Source organism: Eufriesea mexicana, unplaced genomic scaffold (assembly GCF_001483705.2).
Source record: "Eufriesea mexicana isolate 0111107269 unplaced genomic scaffold, ASM148370v2 scaffold1801, whole genome shotgun sequence".
Classification (NCBI taxonomy): domain Eukaryota; kingdom Metazoa; phylum Arthropoda; class Insecta; order Hymenoptera; family Apidae; genus Eufriesea; species Eufriesea mexicana.
In genome coordinates this window covers 2,322,143-2,344,282 of record NW_016909918.1, presented here as the reverse complement: position 1 = coordinate 2,344,282, position 22,140 = coordinate 2,322,143, and the positions used below count along the sequence as shown (strand labels likewise).

Sequence of the window (22,140 nt, the reverse complement as noted above, 5' to 3'; positions counted from 1 at the left end):
AGAATTCGGTGGCGAAAGTGGCCTGGAGTCGCGCAAACGCTGATCGATCCACGGCTATGTGGGACAATCGTTCTTCTTTTGGGTTCAACGTCCACTTCTAAGCTGTTATGACACGTAAGGGTGGATTTCGGCGTCAAGGATATGAATTCTTACGTGGTTGTGACGATATGTGAAAATAATGAATTGCACTGGGAATTATTGAAGTTATTGATAAGTAGGTATGCGAATTGTCGGTTGAAAGTATAGGGGTTGATGTATAAACATGAAGATAAATAACGAATGATTTTTCAGAGATGTTTATTATTATATTTTTGAATTGCATGCACGTTGTTCCTACTTCTATTTTTAATATTTTTAATTTTCTAATTTCAATCATATTTTATAATTGAATTTTTATTTTATTTATTCCAATTGTATTTAATATTTTAGGATGCCAAAAACAGGTTTTATTTTGTCCTCGGCTTACAGAAATAATATGTGTATGTTAATATTTTCAATATTTAATACGGTTAGTTACATGAAAAATCATTTTTGAAGTACTGTTATGTATTTCTAACGTATTAAGCTAGTCACTTGAGTTCGATTTTTTAAATGATAATTTCTAATACAAAAATTTTTATTTTTAATATTATTAGAATTATTGTTATTTTATTATTAATATTAAAATTTTTATTTTATTTATTCCAATTATATTTAATATTGTAGGATGCCAAAAACAGGTTTTATTTTGTCCTCAGCTTACAGAAATAATGTATGTATGTTAATATTTTTAATATTTAATACGGTTAGTTATATGAAAAATCATTTTTGAAATACTGTTATGTACAATATTTCTAACGTATTAAGCTAGTCGCTTGAGTTCCATATTTTAAATGATAATTTCTAATACAGAAATAAGAAATTCATGAAATATTTGTTATCATTAGAATGTTTTAACGGAGTAATAAATTTATGAGATGTACTTATAATTTAAGAAAGCAAATTTGTTATTCAATCGATTTTATCGAATCTTTCAAAGAACTTGAAAACTTGGAATGTTTCGTTGCTTTATTTGGGTGCTTCAATATATTCAGCCAATAGTGGAATTCAAGCAATGAATACGACTATAAACACAACACATATATTTCACAACGAATATACTTAGGCTATATGCAGCATTTTATAAGGATGATTTATGGCAGAATGAAAAGGAGCCAAAGAATACTATGCCAAATTTTGTGCAATAAATATAAACTTAACCGAATATTTAAATAATAAGAACCTATATTTAATACAGAACTCTTTTATCATAAAGTGAAGATATTTCTAAATAAGGTATAATTCCGATAATTAATTTTATTTCCTAACTTTAATTATATTTTTGGTTTTAATAAAATAAGACATGTCAAAATATTTCACACAAATAATAATAACAAATAATAAATTTTCACATAATTTCTTGCTCACTAGTTTTTAATCTTAATAAATAGATATTGTTAAATATCTTTAAATGACTGGAATAATATCTCTAAGTGGGTATTGTTAAATGATTTTAATTTAAATTTTTAATCGTATGAAGCAAACAAATATTTTTAACATTTTTGTCAGAAAATATTTAAAAAACGATATACAAGTACTTTAATTTGTAATATTAATAAAGCACATCTACTGCTAATTAATTAAAAAACTATTAAAAATATGCAAAGCTTAAAATCACTGAAACGATTTTGCGTGTCGTATTAAAACCGAGAGATTATGCTCGAAATTTTCACGCCGGAAGAAATCGAAATACGTAAAAAGCGATTCATTGTTTTAAATCAAACAAATGCAAAATGTAGCTCTTTTTTCATAAAATAGATATAAAATAGAACGTGTTATTCGTATACATATATCTCGTGGCACATACACGTAAAAATGAACAATATATTTCAACAAATTTTTCTATAAAAATATTTAAACGTCTCTTCAAATAGCACATACTAAATTAATGTATATTCCTCGACATCGATATAAAGTAATATAAGTCGAATAATTCCATCTATAATAATAACAACTTTTATTTAGGAAGTAAATATTTTATTCCAGTGTAAATTTACAAAATATGATGCTTAATTATAGTACTCGTATATACTCCATGTGTACTTACTCCATTGGGATTCATGTAACTTCAAGGCAAATTTGCATTTCTTCTTTTAAAAGAGGAGAGTTAATTAATCTGTAATCACACTTCAGGTAACGAGCAAATTAATTAACTCGAAAGTACACTGGGTATAATAAATTATTTTCCATTTGCTGTTATTTATCCGTATCGTTAAACCCCTTCCACACTCAAGTATGCGGATCTGGTTACAAGTCTAGCGGCGCTTGTTCCGATAATGGCATAATGGAATAATGGACGTCAAGTACAGTTGGAATCTGAATGATATTTCAGCGATGGATATCGTTGGACCCCGATAGATTGCGGAATTCGGAATCGTATCAGCTTGCGGTTAACGCTTAGTTCTATCCACCGTTTCCGGTTTTCACCCCATGCCCATCGAATGTGAATTTAATACGTTCCATGTCGCTCAGAAAGTAATTTCAGAGAAATACAAAAAAGGGTATCTTCATATTTAGTATGCTGATATTCGTGCATTAAATAAAGCTTTATTTGCTTCTTAAGTACAAAATATCTGGAGAGATGACACTCTCTCGATAGCGATTATCTAAGTGTAGGATAAAGTAAGTTAAATAATAATATAATAATGAAAACTGGTAATGTAAGAGTGAAAAATAAAGAAAGATTAAATTACTGATTTTTATATTTACTTTTACTCCTGCATTTAAGTAGGCTCAAGCATTAAGGATAGCAGATTTTATAACAATGTAAATGAAATAATGAACATACTTATTTAGCATACATATAAATTTGCAAAGGTATGAATAATATGAGATATTTGTTTCGATGAAATACAGAATATTATTATTAATGTATGTAATAACACATTAGAAATACAATTTAAGGAAAGCAATTTGATTATTGTAAAGTTACTAATAATTTAAGAAGCAGAGTGTTTTGTTTATTATTCTGTTTAAAGGATTTCTTTTTCAAATTTTATCTCTATGATTTCAGTAATCCCATACGTTAATCAAATACCTAGTAATATAAAAAAAATGGCAAAGAAATGATAAAATATATCGAACCATATAATATACTTAATCTAAATAATAAGTAAAATGTAAACGTCTTTATTCTTCTAAATAATATAAATTTTAGAAAGATTAAATTAGAAATTATTTTATAATTTCTTAATAAAACTACAATTATTTATAACCATTAAACTGATACGAATAAAATGTCTACTTAATTTTTACTATCATTTAGAATAAAATAATTAATACCAATATTACATTTTTAATCTCCCTGCTACAGAAAATGTACATACGTACATACACGTTTAGGTACCTAACCTCTTTAATGTTCTCCGGTTTTCTGAAATGCAGTACCTATGGAAAACTTTAATTTATCGTCACTATAGGAACATTTTGATTCAAAATGAAACCAAAAGATATGCAGGTCATAGTAAGTGGAAAAATATTAAAGATATTAAGGAGTCACAAGATAAATTACGAATGACGACATTTAGAATGCTAGCAGGCAAAATGAGAGCAGTGGTAGAACGTACGTTTTTCACATGTGAAAAAGAAAATAAAAATTTCCTTATATTTGAAATAGAACTTTAAAGTAATTTTACTGTATTTAAATAAGACAATAATAAGTTTAAATCATAACAGTAATAAAATTTATTTTTTTTATAGAAACTGGTGATGCAGATCCAACAACTAATTACAAATTAGCAAATTTAATTGCAGAATCAAAGAAAGTTTATATGCCTGCAGCTACACTGAAAACAATTTTAGACAGATTAAAAAACCCTCCAAAAGGTGACACTCATGTAGTTACGATTTGTCCCTCTGTAAAAGGAGTTATACTTGTTGTCTATTTTGTAACTAACAATATCTCAAAAATAAAACCAATTATTAATAATTTGGTGAAAAGGTTTAAGTGAGTAATCTTTCATAATTTAATGTAATATTTATTTTCTGATATATAGCTAGTCATAAAATAAAACATACATTGTTATTAAACCTATTTCATAAAGCAATGATCCAAAACGTACCTTGGATGTTTCAAGAATGATTGCTCTATAATGTATTCGCGTTATAAACATATTTCTAATGTGTGTGTAGATATAATTTTGTGACTAGCTGAACATCTACCATAATATTAAATTATACTAATTTGTGTATAAATTTTAGTGCTAGGACTGTAGATAACAAAATATTGTTTAGTACATTTGATTGTGCAAGTTACATTACAGTTTCAAAAAATTGTAATCTGAATCAAGCTATGGAAGATGCAATAATGATAGATGCGCAAGATGTAGAAGAAGTAAATAATGATGACAGTACATATTTTATGGTATAAAAATTAATTCTTATAAATTTCTTATTATTTTAATGTTCTTTGTCTGTATTGTTATTTTTTGCAGTTTAAAAGTGAATTTCTTCATCCTGAAAAGACTAAAACACAATTAGAAAATCTAGGTTATACTATAGTTTCAATAGAAAATAGAGCTATTCCTTTGGCTGTAACTGAATTAACTGAAAAAGAATTAGAAAGTATAGCCAAATTTAAAGAGAAACTTGAATCAGAATTAAATGAAATTGTTAAAATAGATGACAACATTAATCTAAGTTAAAATAGGATAGAGTTAACATATAATGATGTTACCTACTAATTTTTAAATTCTTTTCTGTAAGTAGGTATTAAAAAATAATTGTAATGATAAAAAACCATAAATATATTTTATTATTATTATTTATGTTCATAAAATATGTTCTGATTTTACAAAATATAAATAAAAGAAATTCTGTATATTTACAGAAAAGATATTATTTGATAATAAATATTGTTACAAAACGTAAATTTTGTATTTATTATACACAAAATGTGTTAATTTATTTTACATTTCACTACATATCAGCGCCATATCCTTTTATTTCATGAATGTTAGAACCTGGAAAATCCAAAACAGAGTTACTTTGAAATAGAGACATTAATAATTTTTTTGGCATTCTAGTGTTATGATCCCAAGTTCTTTGAGTCCATGTAGTATGAGATGTTATATTATTAAACCTGTTTGGATATGTACTTGTAATTAAATTATTTCTTGGTTTTTCTGTTCGTTTTGAGAATACTCTAACGCGTGTGGAAATATTTACAGATTTATTTATTAATTTTTTGTGTTTCGGTTTTTCTACATTGTTTGTTTCATTTTCATCTTTATTCTTTGTATTTTCTTTATCAGAAACCTCTTTTTCTTCTTTTATAATTATTGTTTCGGGCTTAAGATCATTTACATTGTTGTTTTTGTTAACTTTTTTGTTTTCCACTTTCACAGTTTCTGATTTCATCTTTTCTGCCTCCAAATTTTCCATAACTTTTATTCCAGAAACGACATGTTCATCTTTTTTTAAGTTTGGTTCAATATCTTTGATTTTATCCTTTCTTTTCTTTTTTTTACTTTTAGAAATACTCTCTTGGTCTTCACAAATTTCAGATTTGACTTTCTTACTATTTATTTCTGAAATTATTTCTTTTCTTTCTTCTTTATCACATTTATTTTCAGTAACAATTTCTATTTTATCCTTGTGTTTTTTCTTTCTTTTCTTATTACTTGAAATATCTGGAACCATGAAATCATCAAAAATATTATTTTCCACTTTAATACGTTTAATTTCTCTTTCATTTTCACATGCTTTTTCTTCCTCTGGTGTTTCTATTATAGTTTCTAAATTTGACCAACTTTTTCTTCTTTTTCTAGATTTGTTGGTTTTACATTCATTAATTTCATTATCATGTATTTCTTCAGATGTTTCTGCGACATTCAAAGCTTCATTAACAAAACCATATGATATTGAATTATTAACATTAGCATTAAGTTTCTTCTTTTTTTTAGCTTTCTTATTTTCAACTTCAAATTTATCTAATGTAATTTTATTTCTTTTCTTTTTTACACAATCAGTACTATATTCTACATGATCATTAAATGTTACTCTTTTCTTATCATTTCGTTCATCACTTAAATCTAACGCTGTATTTGTAAGACCAAACTGTACTCTAGATACTTCAAATTCTTTTCCATTACAGACTTCATCAATTTGACATTCTAAATTTAATCCGGCATTTACAATTCCGTTTTCATATCTGTTTTCATTTATATTATCTTCTTTAAGTTTCTTAGCTTTACTACTTAAACTTGATCCGTTATCAAATTTTTGCTTCTTAAAGGATTGAGATATACTAGTAGAATTTAACACAGTTTCAGGACTATTTAAATATGCACAAGGATTTTCAAAAGCATAATTACAAACACTTTCAGGTTCCTTACTCTCCTCATTATTATCAAAATTTACTTTTCCAGATATTAATGTAAATTCGAATCCAACATATTCAGATTCATTTCTTGTACTATTTTCCTGTTGATTTTTATTCCTAGATTGTGAAGAAAAATCTTGTTCTTTTTTCATAAAATATTCAGTCATGTTGCCACTATTTATGGTAATAACACCACCTCTGTTATCCTGAATATCAGTTGGTTTAAAATTTTCCTCGTTTTCATTCTGTTCACCTTTATTGCTTATATTTATATTTAATTCTTTTTGGCCAAATATATTTGCCAAATCTTTTGAACTATATTTATTTACATCTTTCCCCCTTGTAAACTTTTTATAACTAATAATAGCAATAATAATACAAACAAAGTATGAAACATTTATATATATCTTGTTATATTTAATACATTATATACAATACTTACTGAACACGAACACGGCTTTCTTTAGATTTTAACTCTAGTGACTTTCCACTCAAGGCACCTTTACTTTCATCTGTATGCACTATATTAAGAGTTTCATCTTGTTGAAGCTTTTGTAAAATGTCATTAAAGTTATCTTGATGCTCTGTCCATGCTTCATTTAATTTATCTTTTTTAAATCCAATACCTATGAAAAACAAGTAACTTCTATTTTATTAATAGCATTAATAAAGTAAACAAAATATTATACCATATTATTTCACAAAATTAATTCTCAGTCGTATTGACCAAATAAACAAATCAAACATGAAATTATATAAATATGTCAATTAAAAACTACTTTACCTACTATAACTATTATTGAAATATTTTAATGATAATAAATTATATTAGGAATATTATAAATTATAACGATAAAAAAGAACAGTGAAATTCTTCATGTAATAATTTTTATTCCATTAAATATTCTTCAATTTCATATCTAGGTTAGTTTCTACATTAGTATTATTAGGATGACTTTACAAACTCTTACAAACAAATTACTAATTAACAGGAAATAGAATTTATATCCAATTTTTAAGTACATTTACCTGCCATATCATTTTTAAGAGATACACGAACGTGTTCCGTTATACCCTGTTCATTTGCGCCGAGTCCTTTGCCGCTTGTCCAGCCCATTTTTTCCAACATTCTCTGCCCAAATTTACTCGAATCTACAAAAACATATAAATGTCATTAAAAATTCATTAAAGATATGTCATTATATTACATAAAAATTTTTACCAACCTTCGGTCCATTGTTTTCCGCGAGGGTTTAGTGACCACTTTTGTTTCTGTCGCGGCTCCGCTAACATAAACATGTTATTTTAAATTTCAAAGTAACAACTAATTAAAAATAGGAATACACCATATATTAGTATATCGTGAGAACTTTCCAATAATTAATTTAATTACTATGGTACTCTTTTCCATTAAATTTAAAAAAGAATAAACATTATATCAAACATGCTTACACGACAATGGCGCAAACCACACTACCTTATTTATGGCGCTTTATTAAACCGCGTTCACAATGATATTTAAATTTAAATTTTAAACATACCTTTTACGACTTCTTCGAAATATACTCATTTTAATTAATTTATACATATATAATTTGGCATAATTTTTTATGCTTTTATTAAATATTATTTAATAATGTTACCAAATTAAGTATGTAGACCTATTATGACATTATATAAAATTGGACTAATTTAAATATTATTCTGCTTGCAAAATACTTTAGTCCTCCCAAATGAAAATATGCTATGAAAGAATGCAATAAGTAATCCAATTGCAATAAATTTCATATCTGTATTAATTTTATTTGAAACGTATTTCGATTAGTGTAGATTAATGATTAAACATTTTATTTAAATAAATAATAGATATTTTTTCATTATTATATTTATTATTATTAAATATAATCATAATTTCTGTGAATATGGATAAGTATTGTACATATTGCACAGTGTACATACATATATCCATATATCAATGAATTGGTTAAATAAATATTTTATAATTATTCCTTCATTTATCTTTAGTTTATTTGTAACTCAGTGGTTGATATAATGACGTGAGGTATACAACTTTAAATAGTGTAATCAATTATTAACAATTCTAAGATTTTTTTATATTTCTTATATAAACTTATATTGACTTGAAAATTAATATTATTATAATATATATAACCTGTTAGCTTCTTAATAATAATTTAGTGAACAATTAATTATGAAATATTGGATACCATATTCTTCAATTAAAAATTAACTAAATAAGAAAATAATTAATCACGAAATGTTAGTAATAAACACTTAATTAAAAATTTCTTAATAAAATATCAGCAAGGTAACAAAATAATTAATCATAAAATACCAGTAATTAATATTCGTTTTTTTATTACGTTTCTTATTACAAAATTAACGACATAATTAATCGTGAAACATTAATAATCAACATTCGATTTTAAATTTCTTAATAAAGAATCAACTTAATAACGAAACAATTAATCACAAAATATAATTTTCTTTTACTATTAAAACGAAACATTTAACCCTGAAAATAATAGAACGTCGTTTTTCGAAACGCAAAGTTTGAGGCAAGATTTATGAATTTCGCATAATTCTGCGCTATAATTACTTCGATTTTACGAGGCTGGATCAGACGTACAACTATTTTGATCTCAACTTTAGATACAAAGCGCGTCAAGGCTAAACTTACCCAATCTTGCACGTGTTTGCCTTATCAATTTCCGTTCAATGAAACGAATGCATCTCGATAAATCGAGAAAAACACTTCGAATAACTCAAGATCGTGTATGCGGAACGAGTTTGAGATAGAGCATACGGTAAATTTATCGCCTGACGCGTTTCATTTTAATGGCAATTATGGTGTCTTCGTTTCTAACAATTGGATATTAAATTGTGAATCTAAAATTCAAATAATAATACGATAAATTGATTAACCGAGTTTTTAATTTAAACGGATCCTTTGAAATAAATTAAAAATTATAAACTAAGAAGAACGTGTTGATATTTTAATAAATTTTCACGATGTCAAAGAAGGTTGCATTAAAGAGTATACTATAATTTGAAGGAAGAATGAATGCAGCTAAATGCAACCAAACTAAATATTATCGACATTTTTATTTATTAACGCTAAATATTTTATTTATATAACATTCAATGCAGCTTAATTCACAAAAATATTTTATTTACTGGTTTAACGCTTATATACTTAACAAATGCACAAAATTGCACAAAAGAAAAATAAATGCATTCAAGCTAAGACCTGAATCTTATCTTTTCTAAGTTTTTATTTAATTTAAATTTTTTATTTTTAAATTTTCTGAGTATTTTATTTATTCTGTTCTAATTACTTTTTAAAATACATTGCGATATTAACGTAAAAATAACTTCGGCTAAAAGCAAATGTGTTATTTTAATCGAAAATTCAATTCCTTTTAACAATAATTTCTTTTTTCCTTCGTTATTTATATTTTCTTATATATCCGTTATTTACTAATGATTCTTTCGTTGGGTAAGCCATCGCAGTTTGCGAAGATATTAAAAAAAGAAAAAATTAAGAAAACGGTGCTATTTGTGTAAAACGAATAAAGAGTCGAGCGACAGAAATATGGTCGAAGAATATTTGGATCAGAGTTTAAAAATCTAAAAGAAAGGTGTTTGGATCAAGAAATAGACATAATCTCGTTAACAAGGGTGTATGATGACCCATGGCATTGGATAGACGTGTCTAATGTGTTCAGAAATGGAAAGAAAATAACAGAGCAATAGAGAAAGCGTAGATATACGTACGAGTGAGCAAGTGCATGTGAAAATTAGTTGGAAATTAGTTAGAAATTAGTTAGAAATTAGTTAGAAGGTTAGTACAAGGCCTGGCAAGTACTTAGAACATCAGTCACGCTGATTTCAACGAAATTTATTGCGTTGATAACACTACAGTTAGAGATCAGACGCATGCATTATGAGAAAAGTACGCGTAAAATTGTGCATGAACGACGCAGTAAAACATATTGACACAGAACACTTCGCAAACAAATTTGTTTCGCCATCTCTGAACTTTAGAACTCGATTCGTGTCTTCACTTTACAACCATCGACAAAAATTACCACGCTCCTGGAAAGTCAATTAACCTACCTCTGATAATAAATCAAACATGTAAATAATGAAGAAACGTAGGTAAATAAATATTAATTTAAAATAAATAATAATCGTAAATTTGCATTTTCTCCTGAAACCCAATTACGATTCGTTCAGTTATATTTTGTAAACACCCTGTATGCGTGAATGCAAGTCTTCTTTCCATGGGCATCTTGGCAGAGAGCTGCCAGCGAGGACCCCAATGAAAAAGACCACTGAACACCCTCTCTTCATCTTCCATCTTGATCTTAATCACGAACCATCTCCAAATACTAATTCATCCTGGACTGGAATTCGATAACCGATTTTTCTTTCGACAACCGACACCACAGCGCACACGAGTTATCTTGCCCGTGATTGAACCGTCATTATATGGGCGCAGAGAGGCGGAGCCTGATAAGAACCATTATCCGTTTGGCGAGTAAACTCCCGTCTATGTTCCATTCTTGTTCGTGTTTCCGTTTCGATGGTCTGCTCGTCGTCTCGTCGTCGCATCGTGTACTGCTCATCGTCTCGCCTCGTCGTTGCTTCGCACGGTGAACGTTCAGAACGCTTTGTCCACGCTTTCGACGCGATCGTGGAGATCGCGAGGTGACGTAGCAAGTTAACAGGATCAAGTGGGTCGCTCCAACGTCCGCTCCTGGCGTTCTTCTGGTGATTGTTCTTTAAATTAGTGGATTAAATCTGAATTAAATCTCGGAATTTGACTATGAATCCCTTCGGTGGATGAAATTTTCGGACGATGTGAAAGTTAGGATAGTTGTCGCCATTCGTGTTGGTGGTAGCCTGAAGTTGAATAGTGGAGTTCCTTTAGAGGTGAAGTATTTCCTCGGTTATCGAACGTTTGTGACAATTTTTACTTGACAATCTGTGATATCGACTGTGAGTTTTGGTAAACTGTTTCAAGGATGTGATACGAGAATTTTTATCTGAGAAACGTTTTTATTCCAGGCTTACGAGGTGTACCTGTATAAAATTTAGTAGGTTCTATGTGTATTCTGAATTGTTCAAGAGAGTATAGTAGTACTATGTTCTTGAAACAGGATCTGTTTATTAATGGAATTTTTAATTTTGTTCGTTCAGTTTTCTTGCTGAAAATGATTTCTAATGTAACACGATCTCTATTTATTCTTATAGATATATTTTTTGATTTTTGTTAATTTATTGATTGCTGCTCGATCATTTTTTAAATAAATAAATCGTGTTTCATTTAGAATTAATGGAATTTGGAAATTAAATATAAAGGGGTTCTATTTTTATTGTTGAAATTTTATGTAATTAACGTGATACAAAAGCATGGTGTTTAAATAAATACATATTATTAAATACATAAGGTAGAAAAAATTGGAAATGATTGATTAGTAGTTGAATTTCTGTGACTACTAATCGTAACTGACTGTTTACATGTCACCACGTCAACACGTGGTCTTCTGCAATAGTAACGATGCTAACAACGTAACAGAAATCAGTTGTATAAGAGTATTTAATATATTAATTATTTGTCACGTTTGATTTAATATGAAATATAAAAACGATTCGAAATATTCTGGAAAGTGATTAAAATGAATGAAGTTTATTAACACGAAGTAGTATTAGGAAATGTGTCCTAATAATAATTTATACTTGAAAAATTGGATAATGTATTATGATAATAAAATTAAACTTTAGCGAATTTTATTATGAATGAAAAATAGCAATTTCGTTATAGTATTAATTATATATATATGTCATTGAATAGTTATTAAAATTTGTACAAAGTTATCAAATATAAAAGATATGGACTTATGTCTTTACTAGACTAATGAATTTTACTATACATTATTTCTATATTTTCTACACAAATTTTATGAATACATTTCATAATTTCATTTTACTTCTCTATATGACATTATTATATATAAGTTTGTTTCATATTGTGTTATTTCATCTCATCGTATAGTATTTTTTAATTTTATTATAAACGAAAACGTTATATTACTTCATTTTTACAATATTTCAATTACTCAAATATAGTTTCTGTTGAAATTTAATTTATATAAGAGTAATTATAATTTATAATTTTATTATTATTTATTATAATTTTATTAGAGTAATTTATAATCTTATTATAAATGAAAACATTATATTACTTAATTTTTACAATATTTCAATTACTCAAATATAATTGCTGTTGAAATATAGTTTACATACGAGTAATTACTCAATTATTTGTATGTAAATTACATTTCAACAGAAGTTATATTTTTGAATAATTGTTATTGCATTAAATATTCAAATATTATTCTTTTCCTAACACTGATTTAATTATCTTATTTTCTTAAAGTTGGAAAATGGTAGTATAAAGAAATACACGTTGCTCGGTAAAAGGAAACCTGTTTTCTCAAAAATTCTTACAATTTTAATTATAATGCCTTTTCCCTTTCTCAATAGGAACATAGACCTCGCAATAAGATCAATTTTAAATTAAAAATTTATTTTTCACTCTCTCACTTCTGATCATATTTTTATACACGCATCTTTTCCACTTGCATTTCTCCATCTTTAAATGACCCAACTGCAGTTTCTACATTATGACCCACATTTTACACCTTTAGTTCATTTAACACCTTTCTCGTGCACTTATTGCCTCTCTTACTTACTATCAATTTTAAAATGACCTAGCTGAATCTCCAATCAAAATTTTACTCGCTAAAAGAATTGTTTTATTTATTCATTTGGATTGATTTGACTAAACATGCAATTAAAATTTTATTTATTATAAAAATATACTATAGGGAAATTCATGATTTACTATACATGTAACTCATTTTTGATACCTGTTTCTTTAACATTTCTTTCATTTTTACTTGTTTTCATTTTCTATTTTAGTCGCTAATTTCAAAATTGCCTATCTATAATTTAGATATTTATATAAAAAGCTTTCCCAGAAACTATTTATCCTTAACCACAATTTTAGATCATGATCCATTCTCACTCACCTTGTTTTAACTTCTTTGATTCTCTAATTTTTCCATTTTATCCTATCTAAATAATTTCTTCAACATTTACATCATAATTTCTTCAACATCTACCTAAGTTTCCTCTCTTTCAGATTAAAAAAAGAAAAAACAAAAAGAAAAAAAAAACAGGGAAATAAAAATATTTCTCTGAAGAAAGTACCTACAGCAGGAACTGTCCGAAACCCCGAGCAAAAATCGTTTCACCCGCCAAAATGATCCCGAAAACTACACTCCCATGACTCACTCCACTCCGACAGTAATCACGCTTCCTTTGCAATCTTGACAGATTGGCATCCCTTTTGATAATTTAACAAACAACAGCGCGAACGCATCGAGACTCGTACTCGGCGCGTCAGCAGCCGGATGCTACCAGCACGAATACACAGGTGACAAACGAGTTTCGCCATTTCTTCTTTCATGCTCCGCACCAGCGGGAGTGGAAGTGGCGGCCCGTGTCGTAGGGAAACATGTTTGGCCGCATAAAAAAGTTGGCACTTTTATTTTCCTCGCCCGCGATTAACCGACCCGACAGTGTCTACTTTCAGTCGAATCGCGAGACGAGACGGACTCCGAGGGCCCACGAACACGCGGAGGAGAAGAAATGGATGCGATCAAGCATGGATGGTTCAGTGAAATTAACGATCTGTGGCCAGGTGTCTCGCTGTCCCTCGAGGTCGTCAAGATATTGCATCGGGAACGATCGCAGTATCAGGACGTGATGGTGCTCGACACGTAAATATCGCGCTTTGCCTATCTTAACAATAGCTTTGTTTCGGTGTGAGATGAACTGGTTTTGAGTTTAATTGCTAAGAAGATGGTGTGCAGACCGTTCGAGAGAAGCGGGCAGCGCGATGCAGTTGCATTGGAATTTTGGATGCAGTGCGTGATGACTGGTGAAATTTGCGCGAGTAGATTGGCTGGGTGTTAGCTAGGGGTTAGCTCGAGATGGAGATCGGATTTTGACGTTTCAAAAGTAGCTGGGAATGACAACAACAGAGATTTTTGGGATCCCTCAGATTCGAAAATTAGGTATCCTAATTCAAAAAGTTGGGCAAAGGGGATTTTAATTTCAGTGTTTCGATCCTAGTAATTCTAGTGTTTTAATATTTTTAATTTAGTATTTCTGGTGTTTTAATATTATGACCCTAATATTTTATTTTTAATAACTACAGTAATTTAATATTCTAATTTAAAGAATTTTATTATTATTCTTTCCTAGAATAATTTTAATATTGGGTCTCTTTTGTTTTTTATTGTAAAATTGAATTATTACAATTTTTATTCTAGAAGAGTGTCATAGAACGTGTTAAATAATTGTAAAATTTGGTATCCTAATTCAAAAAGTTGGATAAAGGGGATTTTAATTTCAGTGTTTCGATCCTAGTAATTCTAGTGTTTTAATATTTTTAATTTAATATTTCTGGTGTTTTAATATTATGATCCTAATATTTTATTTTTAATAACTGCAGTAATTTAATATTCCAATTTAAACAATTTTATTATTATTCTTTCCTAGAATAATTTTAATATTGGGTCACTTTTGTTTTCTATTGTAAAATTGAGTTATAGCAATCCTTCATCTAGACGAGTGTCATAGAACGTGTTAAATAATTGTAAAATTTGGTATCCTAATTCAAAAAGTTGGGTAAAGGGGATTTTAATTTCATTGTTTTGTTCCTAGTAATTCTAGTGTTTTAATATTTTTAATTTAATATTTCTGGTGTTTATATATTATGATTCTAATATCTCATTTTTCATAACTGCAGTAATTTAATGTTCCAATTTAAACAATTTTATTATTATTCTTTTCTAGAATAATTTTAATATTGGGTCACTCTTGTTTTCTGTTATAAAATTGAATTATTGCAATTTTTATTCTAGACGGGTGTCATAGAACGTGTTAAATAATTGAAAATTTTTCAGAGGATCTTGCTGTTTTTGGGATCGACGAATCTCTCAGATTCGAAAATTAAATATCCCAAATCAAAAAGTTGGGTAAAGGGGATTTTAATTTCAGTGTTTCGATCCTAGTAATTCTAGTGTTTTAATATTTTTAATTTAGTATTTCTGGTGCTTTAATATTATGATCTTAATATCTCATTTTTAACAACTGCAGTAATTTAATATTCCAATTTAAACAATTTTATTACTATTTTTTTCTAGAATAATTTGAATATTGGGTCACTTTTGTTTTCTGCGAAGGAGTTTTTAGTGAAAAAGAAAGGAACAATCGAGAAAGTGCAGTAATAGCTGTGTTGTTATTTTCGAGTCCACGATTTCTCAGTTATAAAGTATCAACAGTCACTATTTTTGGATATATCGATATTCTTCATTGCATAATTCAAAGTTCATCGTAGACTTTCACAATTTCAAGTGTATCTAATCTTTCGTTTGTACGAATGTGTATTTTACTGATAAACAACGATTGCTGCAACACAATGCCCTTATCTTTATCTTCTGTTTTCCTACAATGTTCTCTTTGTGTAATCTATGAAGATACATAGTAATTTATTGGTCTAGCGATATATTTCTATTTTCGAAAAATTTCGATTGAAAGAGGAAAGAAAAGAATAAAGTAAAATGGAATTAAACTCGAAATAAGTTAGTTATTTGACATTGTTTCAAAGGGAATTTCTTTTAATTACACGTATACAGGAAATCACATGGAAGGACCCTAATTTTAGATGGTATCATACAATGCACGGAGAGAGATGAATTCTCGTACCAGGAGATGATTGCATTTTTACCATTGTGCAGCCACCCGAATCCAAAAACTGTAAGATATTACATGTATCTTCAACACTTTTCGATTATTAAATAATTTTCCGTAACATTGAAATTTGCATTTAACTCGTTGAATTATTGTTCTTATAAATTTAGTAACACCTTCGTGACATTTTATTTTACTTCAACGATTAACTACTGGAAAAAAGAAATATTACTCACGTAGATTGTCTAAATATAAAAATAATCAAAGTAAAATATAAATAGCTAGTGATAATGGTACTGATGATAATGACATTGTTTTTAAATTATCTAATGCTTCTTCGAAAATTTAAAAAACGAACGTATACAGATAATTCATAAATAATAATATATACGTACAATTTACAAAATTTTTTGACCAAAATGTACGTACTTATTTTTCATGTTTTTATAATTTTATTCAAATAATCATAAATTTTAGAAATATTATTTACTATTCATGTACCTATATATATATTATTTGAATAAAATATATATTATTATGTACCTATTATATATGTAATATATATGTACTTATTATATACCTATTATTTCTTCATTTGTTTATAAATTAATTATACTAATATTTTATATTATGTTATATGTATCATAGAAAATTTTAAAAATTGTCAAGAAGAAATCAAATTTTTACTATATAGACACTATAAAAATACTAGCAGTGTTGAACTGGAATTTTATTTTTTTCTGATCTATTTTGACAGGTTTTAATAGTCGGGGGTGGAGACGGTGGAGTTGCTCGTGAAGTAGCAAAACATCCACAAGTAGAACGAATCGTACAAGTCGAGATCGATCCGAAGGTACTGGAAGTATCGACGAAATATTTGCCTTCTATGGGTATTGGATTGGATCACCCTAAAGTGACTCTTAATGTGGGAGATGGCTTTCAATTCCTGAAGCAACACCGTGGGGAATTTGACGTTATAATTACTGACAGCAGTGATCCTATCGGTGAGTAGAGGACAAAGAAAATAAGACAAAGAAAATCAAAATTAATTAAACCTATTTCATATTAAAAATTTCCTATTCGACTGTTCTTATAAATTTTATCTTTAACTTCTAATTTTTATTTTAATTTCTTAGAGAATAAGTTATACGTGAAAGTGATACTTCTGAAAATTACTTTTGGAAAAATTTTCTTATTTATACACATAAATTAATTAAACACATAATTCATATTGCAAATTTATAGTTGTGAAAATTTCTTTAGATTCAAATTATTTTTAATATTTTTTGAAACGACTATGACATAAATTACGTGATAAAGCAAAATATTTATTACATAACTAATAACATATAGAAAGAAACTTAATGTTGACTGGAAAAATCTTTAAATTGCTTTTAATATCCAAATACTTTTAATGGTAATTTTTAACTATTTATATGTTAATTGAATGACCTAATGTGAACCATTTTGGTTTAATATCATCGATATTTATGAATAGAAAATGTATAACAGAAATATTTTCTTCGAAGGAATTAAATAAACTGACAAAATGTTTACAAATCCAGGTCCAGCAGAGTGCCTGTTTCACAAATCTTACTTCGATTTGATGAAAAGTGCATTGAAACCTGGCGGAATCGTTTGCAGTCAAGCGGGCACTGCATGGTTAAATCTCGATCACGTGACACGGACTCTGCAACATTGTAAATCGCTATTTTCGGTTGCATCATATGGTGTTGTGTCTGTGCCTACCTACCCCACGGGACAAATTGGATTCGTCCTTGGTAGCTTAAGTACCGTGAGTACTAATCAAATACATTTTAATACTAAAATATTAACAATATTAGTTATAAAATTAATAATAATATTTGTAATTAATATTAACAATGTTATGTTGCTATTATTCTTAATTTTACTTGTAATAACTATAGTATATGTAAGTAATAATAATAATAATAATATATCTAGTATACTTAATAGTATACATTATTAATATTTTCCACTTAATACCTAACAATTATTTCTTCCTACATTATTTTTTACTTATAATGAATTTCAAAATTTTGTTTGCTTCAATCCAAGCAAAACTGCACTTGACCAATACGATTAATCAGGAATTAAAAATTAAATTATCTTTGCAATATATTCCAATGATCGTAAAAGACTACCAACTTATAAATTAATTTCGAATAATTTTTTACCAAAGATTAACAATTATTAAACGATATAAATTTTTAGGACACGAATCTCAAAGAGCCAAGAAAGATTTTCAGTGAAAGTGAGCTCGATCAGATGAACATGAAATACTACAACGACGAAGTACACAGAGCTGCATTCATTCTCCCAAGGTTTATAACGAAAGCACTAAACGTGGCACTCGCCGAGAACTAGTCATCGAATTTTCTGAGAAAATAATATAAATCGCTTTTTTATACACAAGACTTTTGATACACGAGAAATCACTGTCATCGGTTGTACTTCAACTACCTCGATTATCGAGATATTTTATACTTATTAAATATACACTGTTTTGTATCAATTTCGATGTTCAGTTATTAATATAGATGTTTTATAACTAATTAATAACATCACACATTCATCACACGTACACGTGAAAACACTTTCTCAATGACATGACACGAAATGTTAGAAATTCTTTATTATTTCAATGTAATTAAGACTAATATCTATATTCGCGAATATTCGCTGTAATATAATAATAATAAAACAATATTCATCGTCATAATCACCATAGATGTACGTGGTATTTTGTAATTAATTAATAAGAATAAAGCAATAATATAATATAATCTAATATAATAATATAATATAATATTACAACTTGCAACATTCCACGACAGGGCTTAATCGATTGTACTAAATATAACGATTAAAAATATCTTGTATATAAATCTGAATTATCAAAAAAACAGTGTTGAAAAGTGTTAAAATTTGTAAAACCCGCCATTCCTTTTCTTTATCTCTCTCTATCTGTCTGTCTCTGTCTCTCTTTCTCTCTCTCTCTCTCTCTCTCTCTTTTTCTATCTCTCGTTGCGTTTTGTTTCTTCTTAATACCATTAACGACATATATATTTAATATATAATATATAGAGAATCTATAGTATAATTTCTTTCGTTTATATTTATATTTATACATATATTCTTCCTATATATCATGGCACACACCTATAAGTATATACGTATATAAAATAAAAACACGATTGACGATCGTTCTGAAAATATATAACACTAAATGCAGTAATGTATTACATATATTTCTATACGTATCCCTTTGGAGAAGTTCGACAATAAAAATCTAACTTCTGTCCTCTTGGAAACCATTTTCTTTTTTCCTTTTTCTCTTTCTTCGGTGAAAAGGGATTCCTCGTACGTATTTCCTTCCATATACGTTTTTTTTTTTATTTTCTTCCATTTTATAATTACACTATCGAACATTAGTAAAGCATCTGATTTTTTGGTAATATTTGAAAATCCTACGACTTTGCTACGAGCACGTGAAAAAAGCGGCAGCTCATTAGACTCAGGCACTTTTTTTTCATTTTATCGATTATTCTGCGTAAAGACACCGAAATTTACGCGAAATATTTCAACTATTTACAAATTCTTTATCTATCCTCGAAAGACTAACGATAATTGCACTAATCGATCACTTGGGACAGGTCTGTCCAACCATCGACCTTCTAATCAATTTTCAGATCATTTTCACGTTTACATACCTTGCCTGAAATATTTTCGAAGGTACACGACCATTTTAAACACTTGTTTCTTAGTTGTATTTACATCTTATAATCTTTTAATAATCTTTTACTATGAAATTCGTTTTTATAATAAAAAAAGTGCATCAACAAATTCATATTTGGAAGAAATATAATCATAGTAGCAAAGTTTCTGTGTAATGTAAATTTGTGCATAAAAATGTTAAAAACGTGTAAAAAGTATATAAAATTGACAAGTTTTTATGTATAATGTAACCTTTTTTATACAAATTCAAGATTGAAACTGATATTTCACAATTATTTATGTTATTTCAACATTGAACAAATATTCACAATTAATTTTATTACAATTTGCAATAAAATTATCACAATTCATGTTCATTGTGAAGCAACTAAGTATCTTGTTTGTAGCTTATAATCCAGGTCAATATTATAGATAGCTTTTATTCATTATTTTCATTAGAACTTAAATTTTATAAAATCTTACTGGCATTTCTATATAAATTTCATTAGAATATCTACAACCCTATAGTTTTAGTTAAGATTTGCAAAGCCCTATTAAATTACGTAATTTCTAAGTTAATTTTCATTACACTCTTAATTTTATTTTTTCTCTATCAAAAAAGCTTTGCAGTAACAAAAATAAAATTATCTACTCTAGGACATTTTGCGATAAAATATTCAGTCCAATTTTTATTACAATATAATTTTTGCATACTTAGCAGTTACTCTCGTTTGCCCTGAATATTATTTTGTTATCATTTTAGCAGTATAATTGTTTTTGATTATTATAGTATACAGAATGATTCGAAAAGTTGGAAGAAAATAATGGTTTAATTTTATGAATTACTTTATGTTTCATACAATAATTATTGACAATAATTTAAATATGTTAGAAAAGCTCTTTTCTATTGTTTTACTAAATTATGATGTAGACAAGTCCAACAAACTGTAAGAAAAACTTCAAAATCTGCATAGAAAAATATTAAAAATAAATGATGATATATGTTACTATTTATTTGAACAGATAAGATTTATTATACTAAAAATATATCTGGTATTTTTTAGTCCTCAATAACTTCATCTTATAAGTTATATACATGGCTGTATAAGGTGAATGTATACGTAAAAAAGAAGAAATAGTCTCCATTAAATTTCTCTCTCCATAAACCTTTTTCTCATCATTCTTATTCAAAATATGGTTGAATTAGAATCATTCTATATACATTTAACTCGTTTACGATCTTTACTTTCAGTTGGACAGTCCTGACTCGAAATGTTGACGATCGAATCGTCTTACAAAATTAACAAACACGAGCTACCGCGAACAAATGATAAACAGCGAGCAACACAGAAGATAATGTAAGTGAAGAACCATAAGTTCAAGCGACGATTAGCTTTCAGAACGAATAAAGGCGCACTTAAAGAGTAATGTTAATCCCGAAAAACGGAAAATGTTAAGGAGAAACAGGCTGGGACACTGTGGGACTAAGCCGCACAGTGTCAGAAAGTTAATAAAATTAAATGATATGTTGCTTCTCTTGTTAATCCGTGGTCTTAAACTTAAAATTATGATAAATTAGATCTAAATTAAATCAGGTGAACGACGGCTATTAATCGCTTGTTGAAAACCAAAAAATAAAAGAAGAAATATCAGTTCAAACAAACATCCTTTTCCCTCGTTGGATAATGGATAATTAAAATTGATTGTTAAATATAAATATATGTTTAGAAAGGTGCAGACTCTTCTATATGAAATTATCTTTAACCCATAAAATCGTCTTTTATCTGTAAATACTATCTTTAAAAATTCTTTGAATCTATTTTTAAAAAGATATCTTAGAAAACCAAATGTGAATATTCATCACAATCTTGTTCATGTTAGATCAACATAAATAAATTTGTGGAAAAGGTGGACGGTTATATTCGAATCAATAGTTATCCTTATAAAGGCTAATTTCGAAAGCACATAGTTAATTCTATCTAAGGGCACTTTTCTATCGTTTTATCATAAAGATTATCATACAAAGATGAAAGTTCATCATTATCATTTTGGTATACCAAGACAGTGAACATGTTAGTATCTAGAATGGAAATTGAGTGATTTCGATTCTATTCCTTGATCGGATGTTTAATGATACAAGTTTATGAATG

The 22,140-nt window shown here is 27.8% G+C and overlaps 3 protein-coding genes across 4 annotated transcripts; 2 read left to right on the top strand and 1 right to left on the bottom strand.

Annotated features, from left to right (window-relative positions):
- The first annotated feature begins 3,426 nt into the window (after positions 1 to 3,426).
- LOC108549069 (probable transcriptional regulatory protein Cthe_2075) lies at positions 3,427 to 4,721 on the top strand. Its single transcript, XM_017902288.1, has 4 exons — positions 3,427 to 3,640; positions 3,778 to 4,024; positions 4,279 to 4,441; positions 4,512 to 4,721. The coding sequence occupies exons 1-4, from the start codon at positions 3,457 to 3,459 to the stop codon at positions 4,719 to 4,721; spliced, it is 804 nt and encodes a 267-aa protein (XP_017757777.1). The 5' UTR covers positions 3,427 to 3,456.
- Positions 4,722 to 4,995: 274 nt separating this feature from the next.
- LOC108549060 (putative histone-lysine N-methyltransferase 1) lies at positions 4,996 to 7,846 on the bottom strand. Its single transcript, XM_017902277.1, has 4 exons — positions 7,627 to 7,846; positions 7,430 to 7,552; positions 6,843 to 7,026; positions 4,996 to 6,757 (listed from the first exon to the last, which is right to left on the bottom strand). The coding sequence occupies exons 1-4, from the start codon at positions 7,697 to 7,699 to the stop codon at positions 4,996 to 4,998; spliced, it is 2,142 nt and encodes a 713-aa protein (XP_017757766.1). The 5' UTR covers positions 7,700 to 7,846.
- Positions 7,847 to 10,834: 2,988 nt separating this feature from the next.
- On the top strand, positions 10,835 to 18,711 carry SpdS (Spermidine Synthase). Of its 2 annotated transcripts, none has more exons than XM_017902261.1 (6): positions 10,835 to 11,197; positions 14,088 to 14,274; positions 16,198 to 16,318; positions 17,010 to 17,256; positions 17,818 to 18,047; positions 18,488 to 18,711. In XM_017902261.1, the coding sequence occupies exons 2-6, from the start codon at positions 14,144 to 14,146 to the stop codon at positions 18,638 to 18,640; spliced, it is 882 nt and encodes a 293-aa protein (XP_017757750.1). In that variant the 5' UTR covers positions 10,835 to 11,197; positions 14,088 to 14,143; the 3' UTR covers positions 18,641 to 18,711. The 2 variants fall into 2 exon arrangements, with proteins under 2 accessions (XP_017757750.1, XP_017757749.1); XM_017902260.1 differs by having other exon boundaries at positions 14,075 to 14,274.
- Positions 18,712 to 22,140: the final 3,429 nt, after the last annotated feature.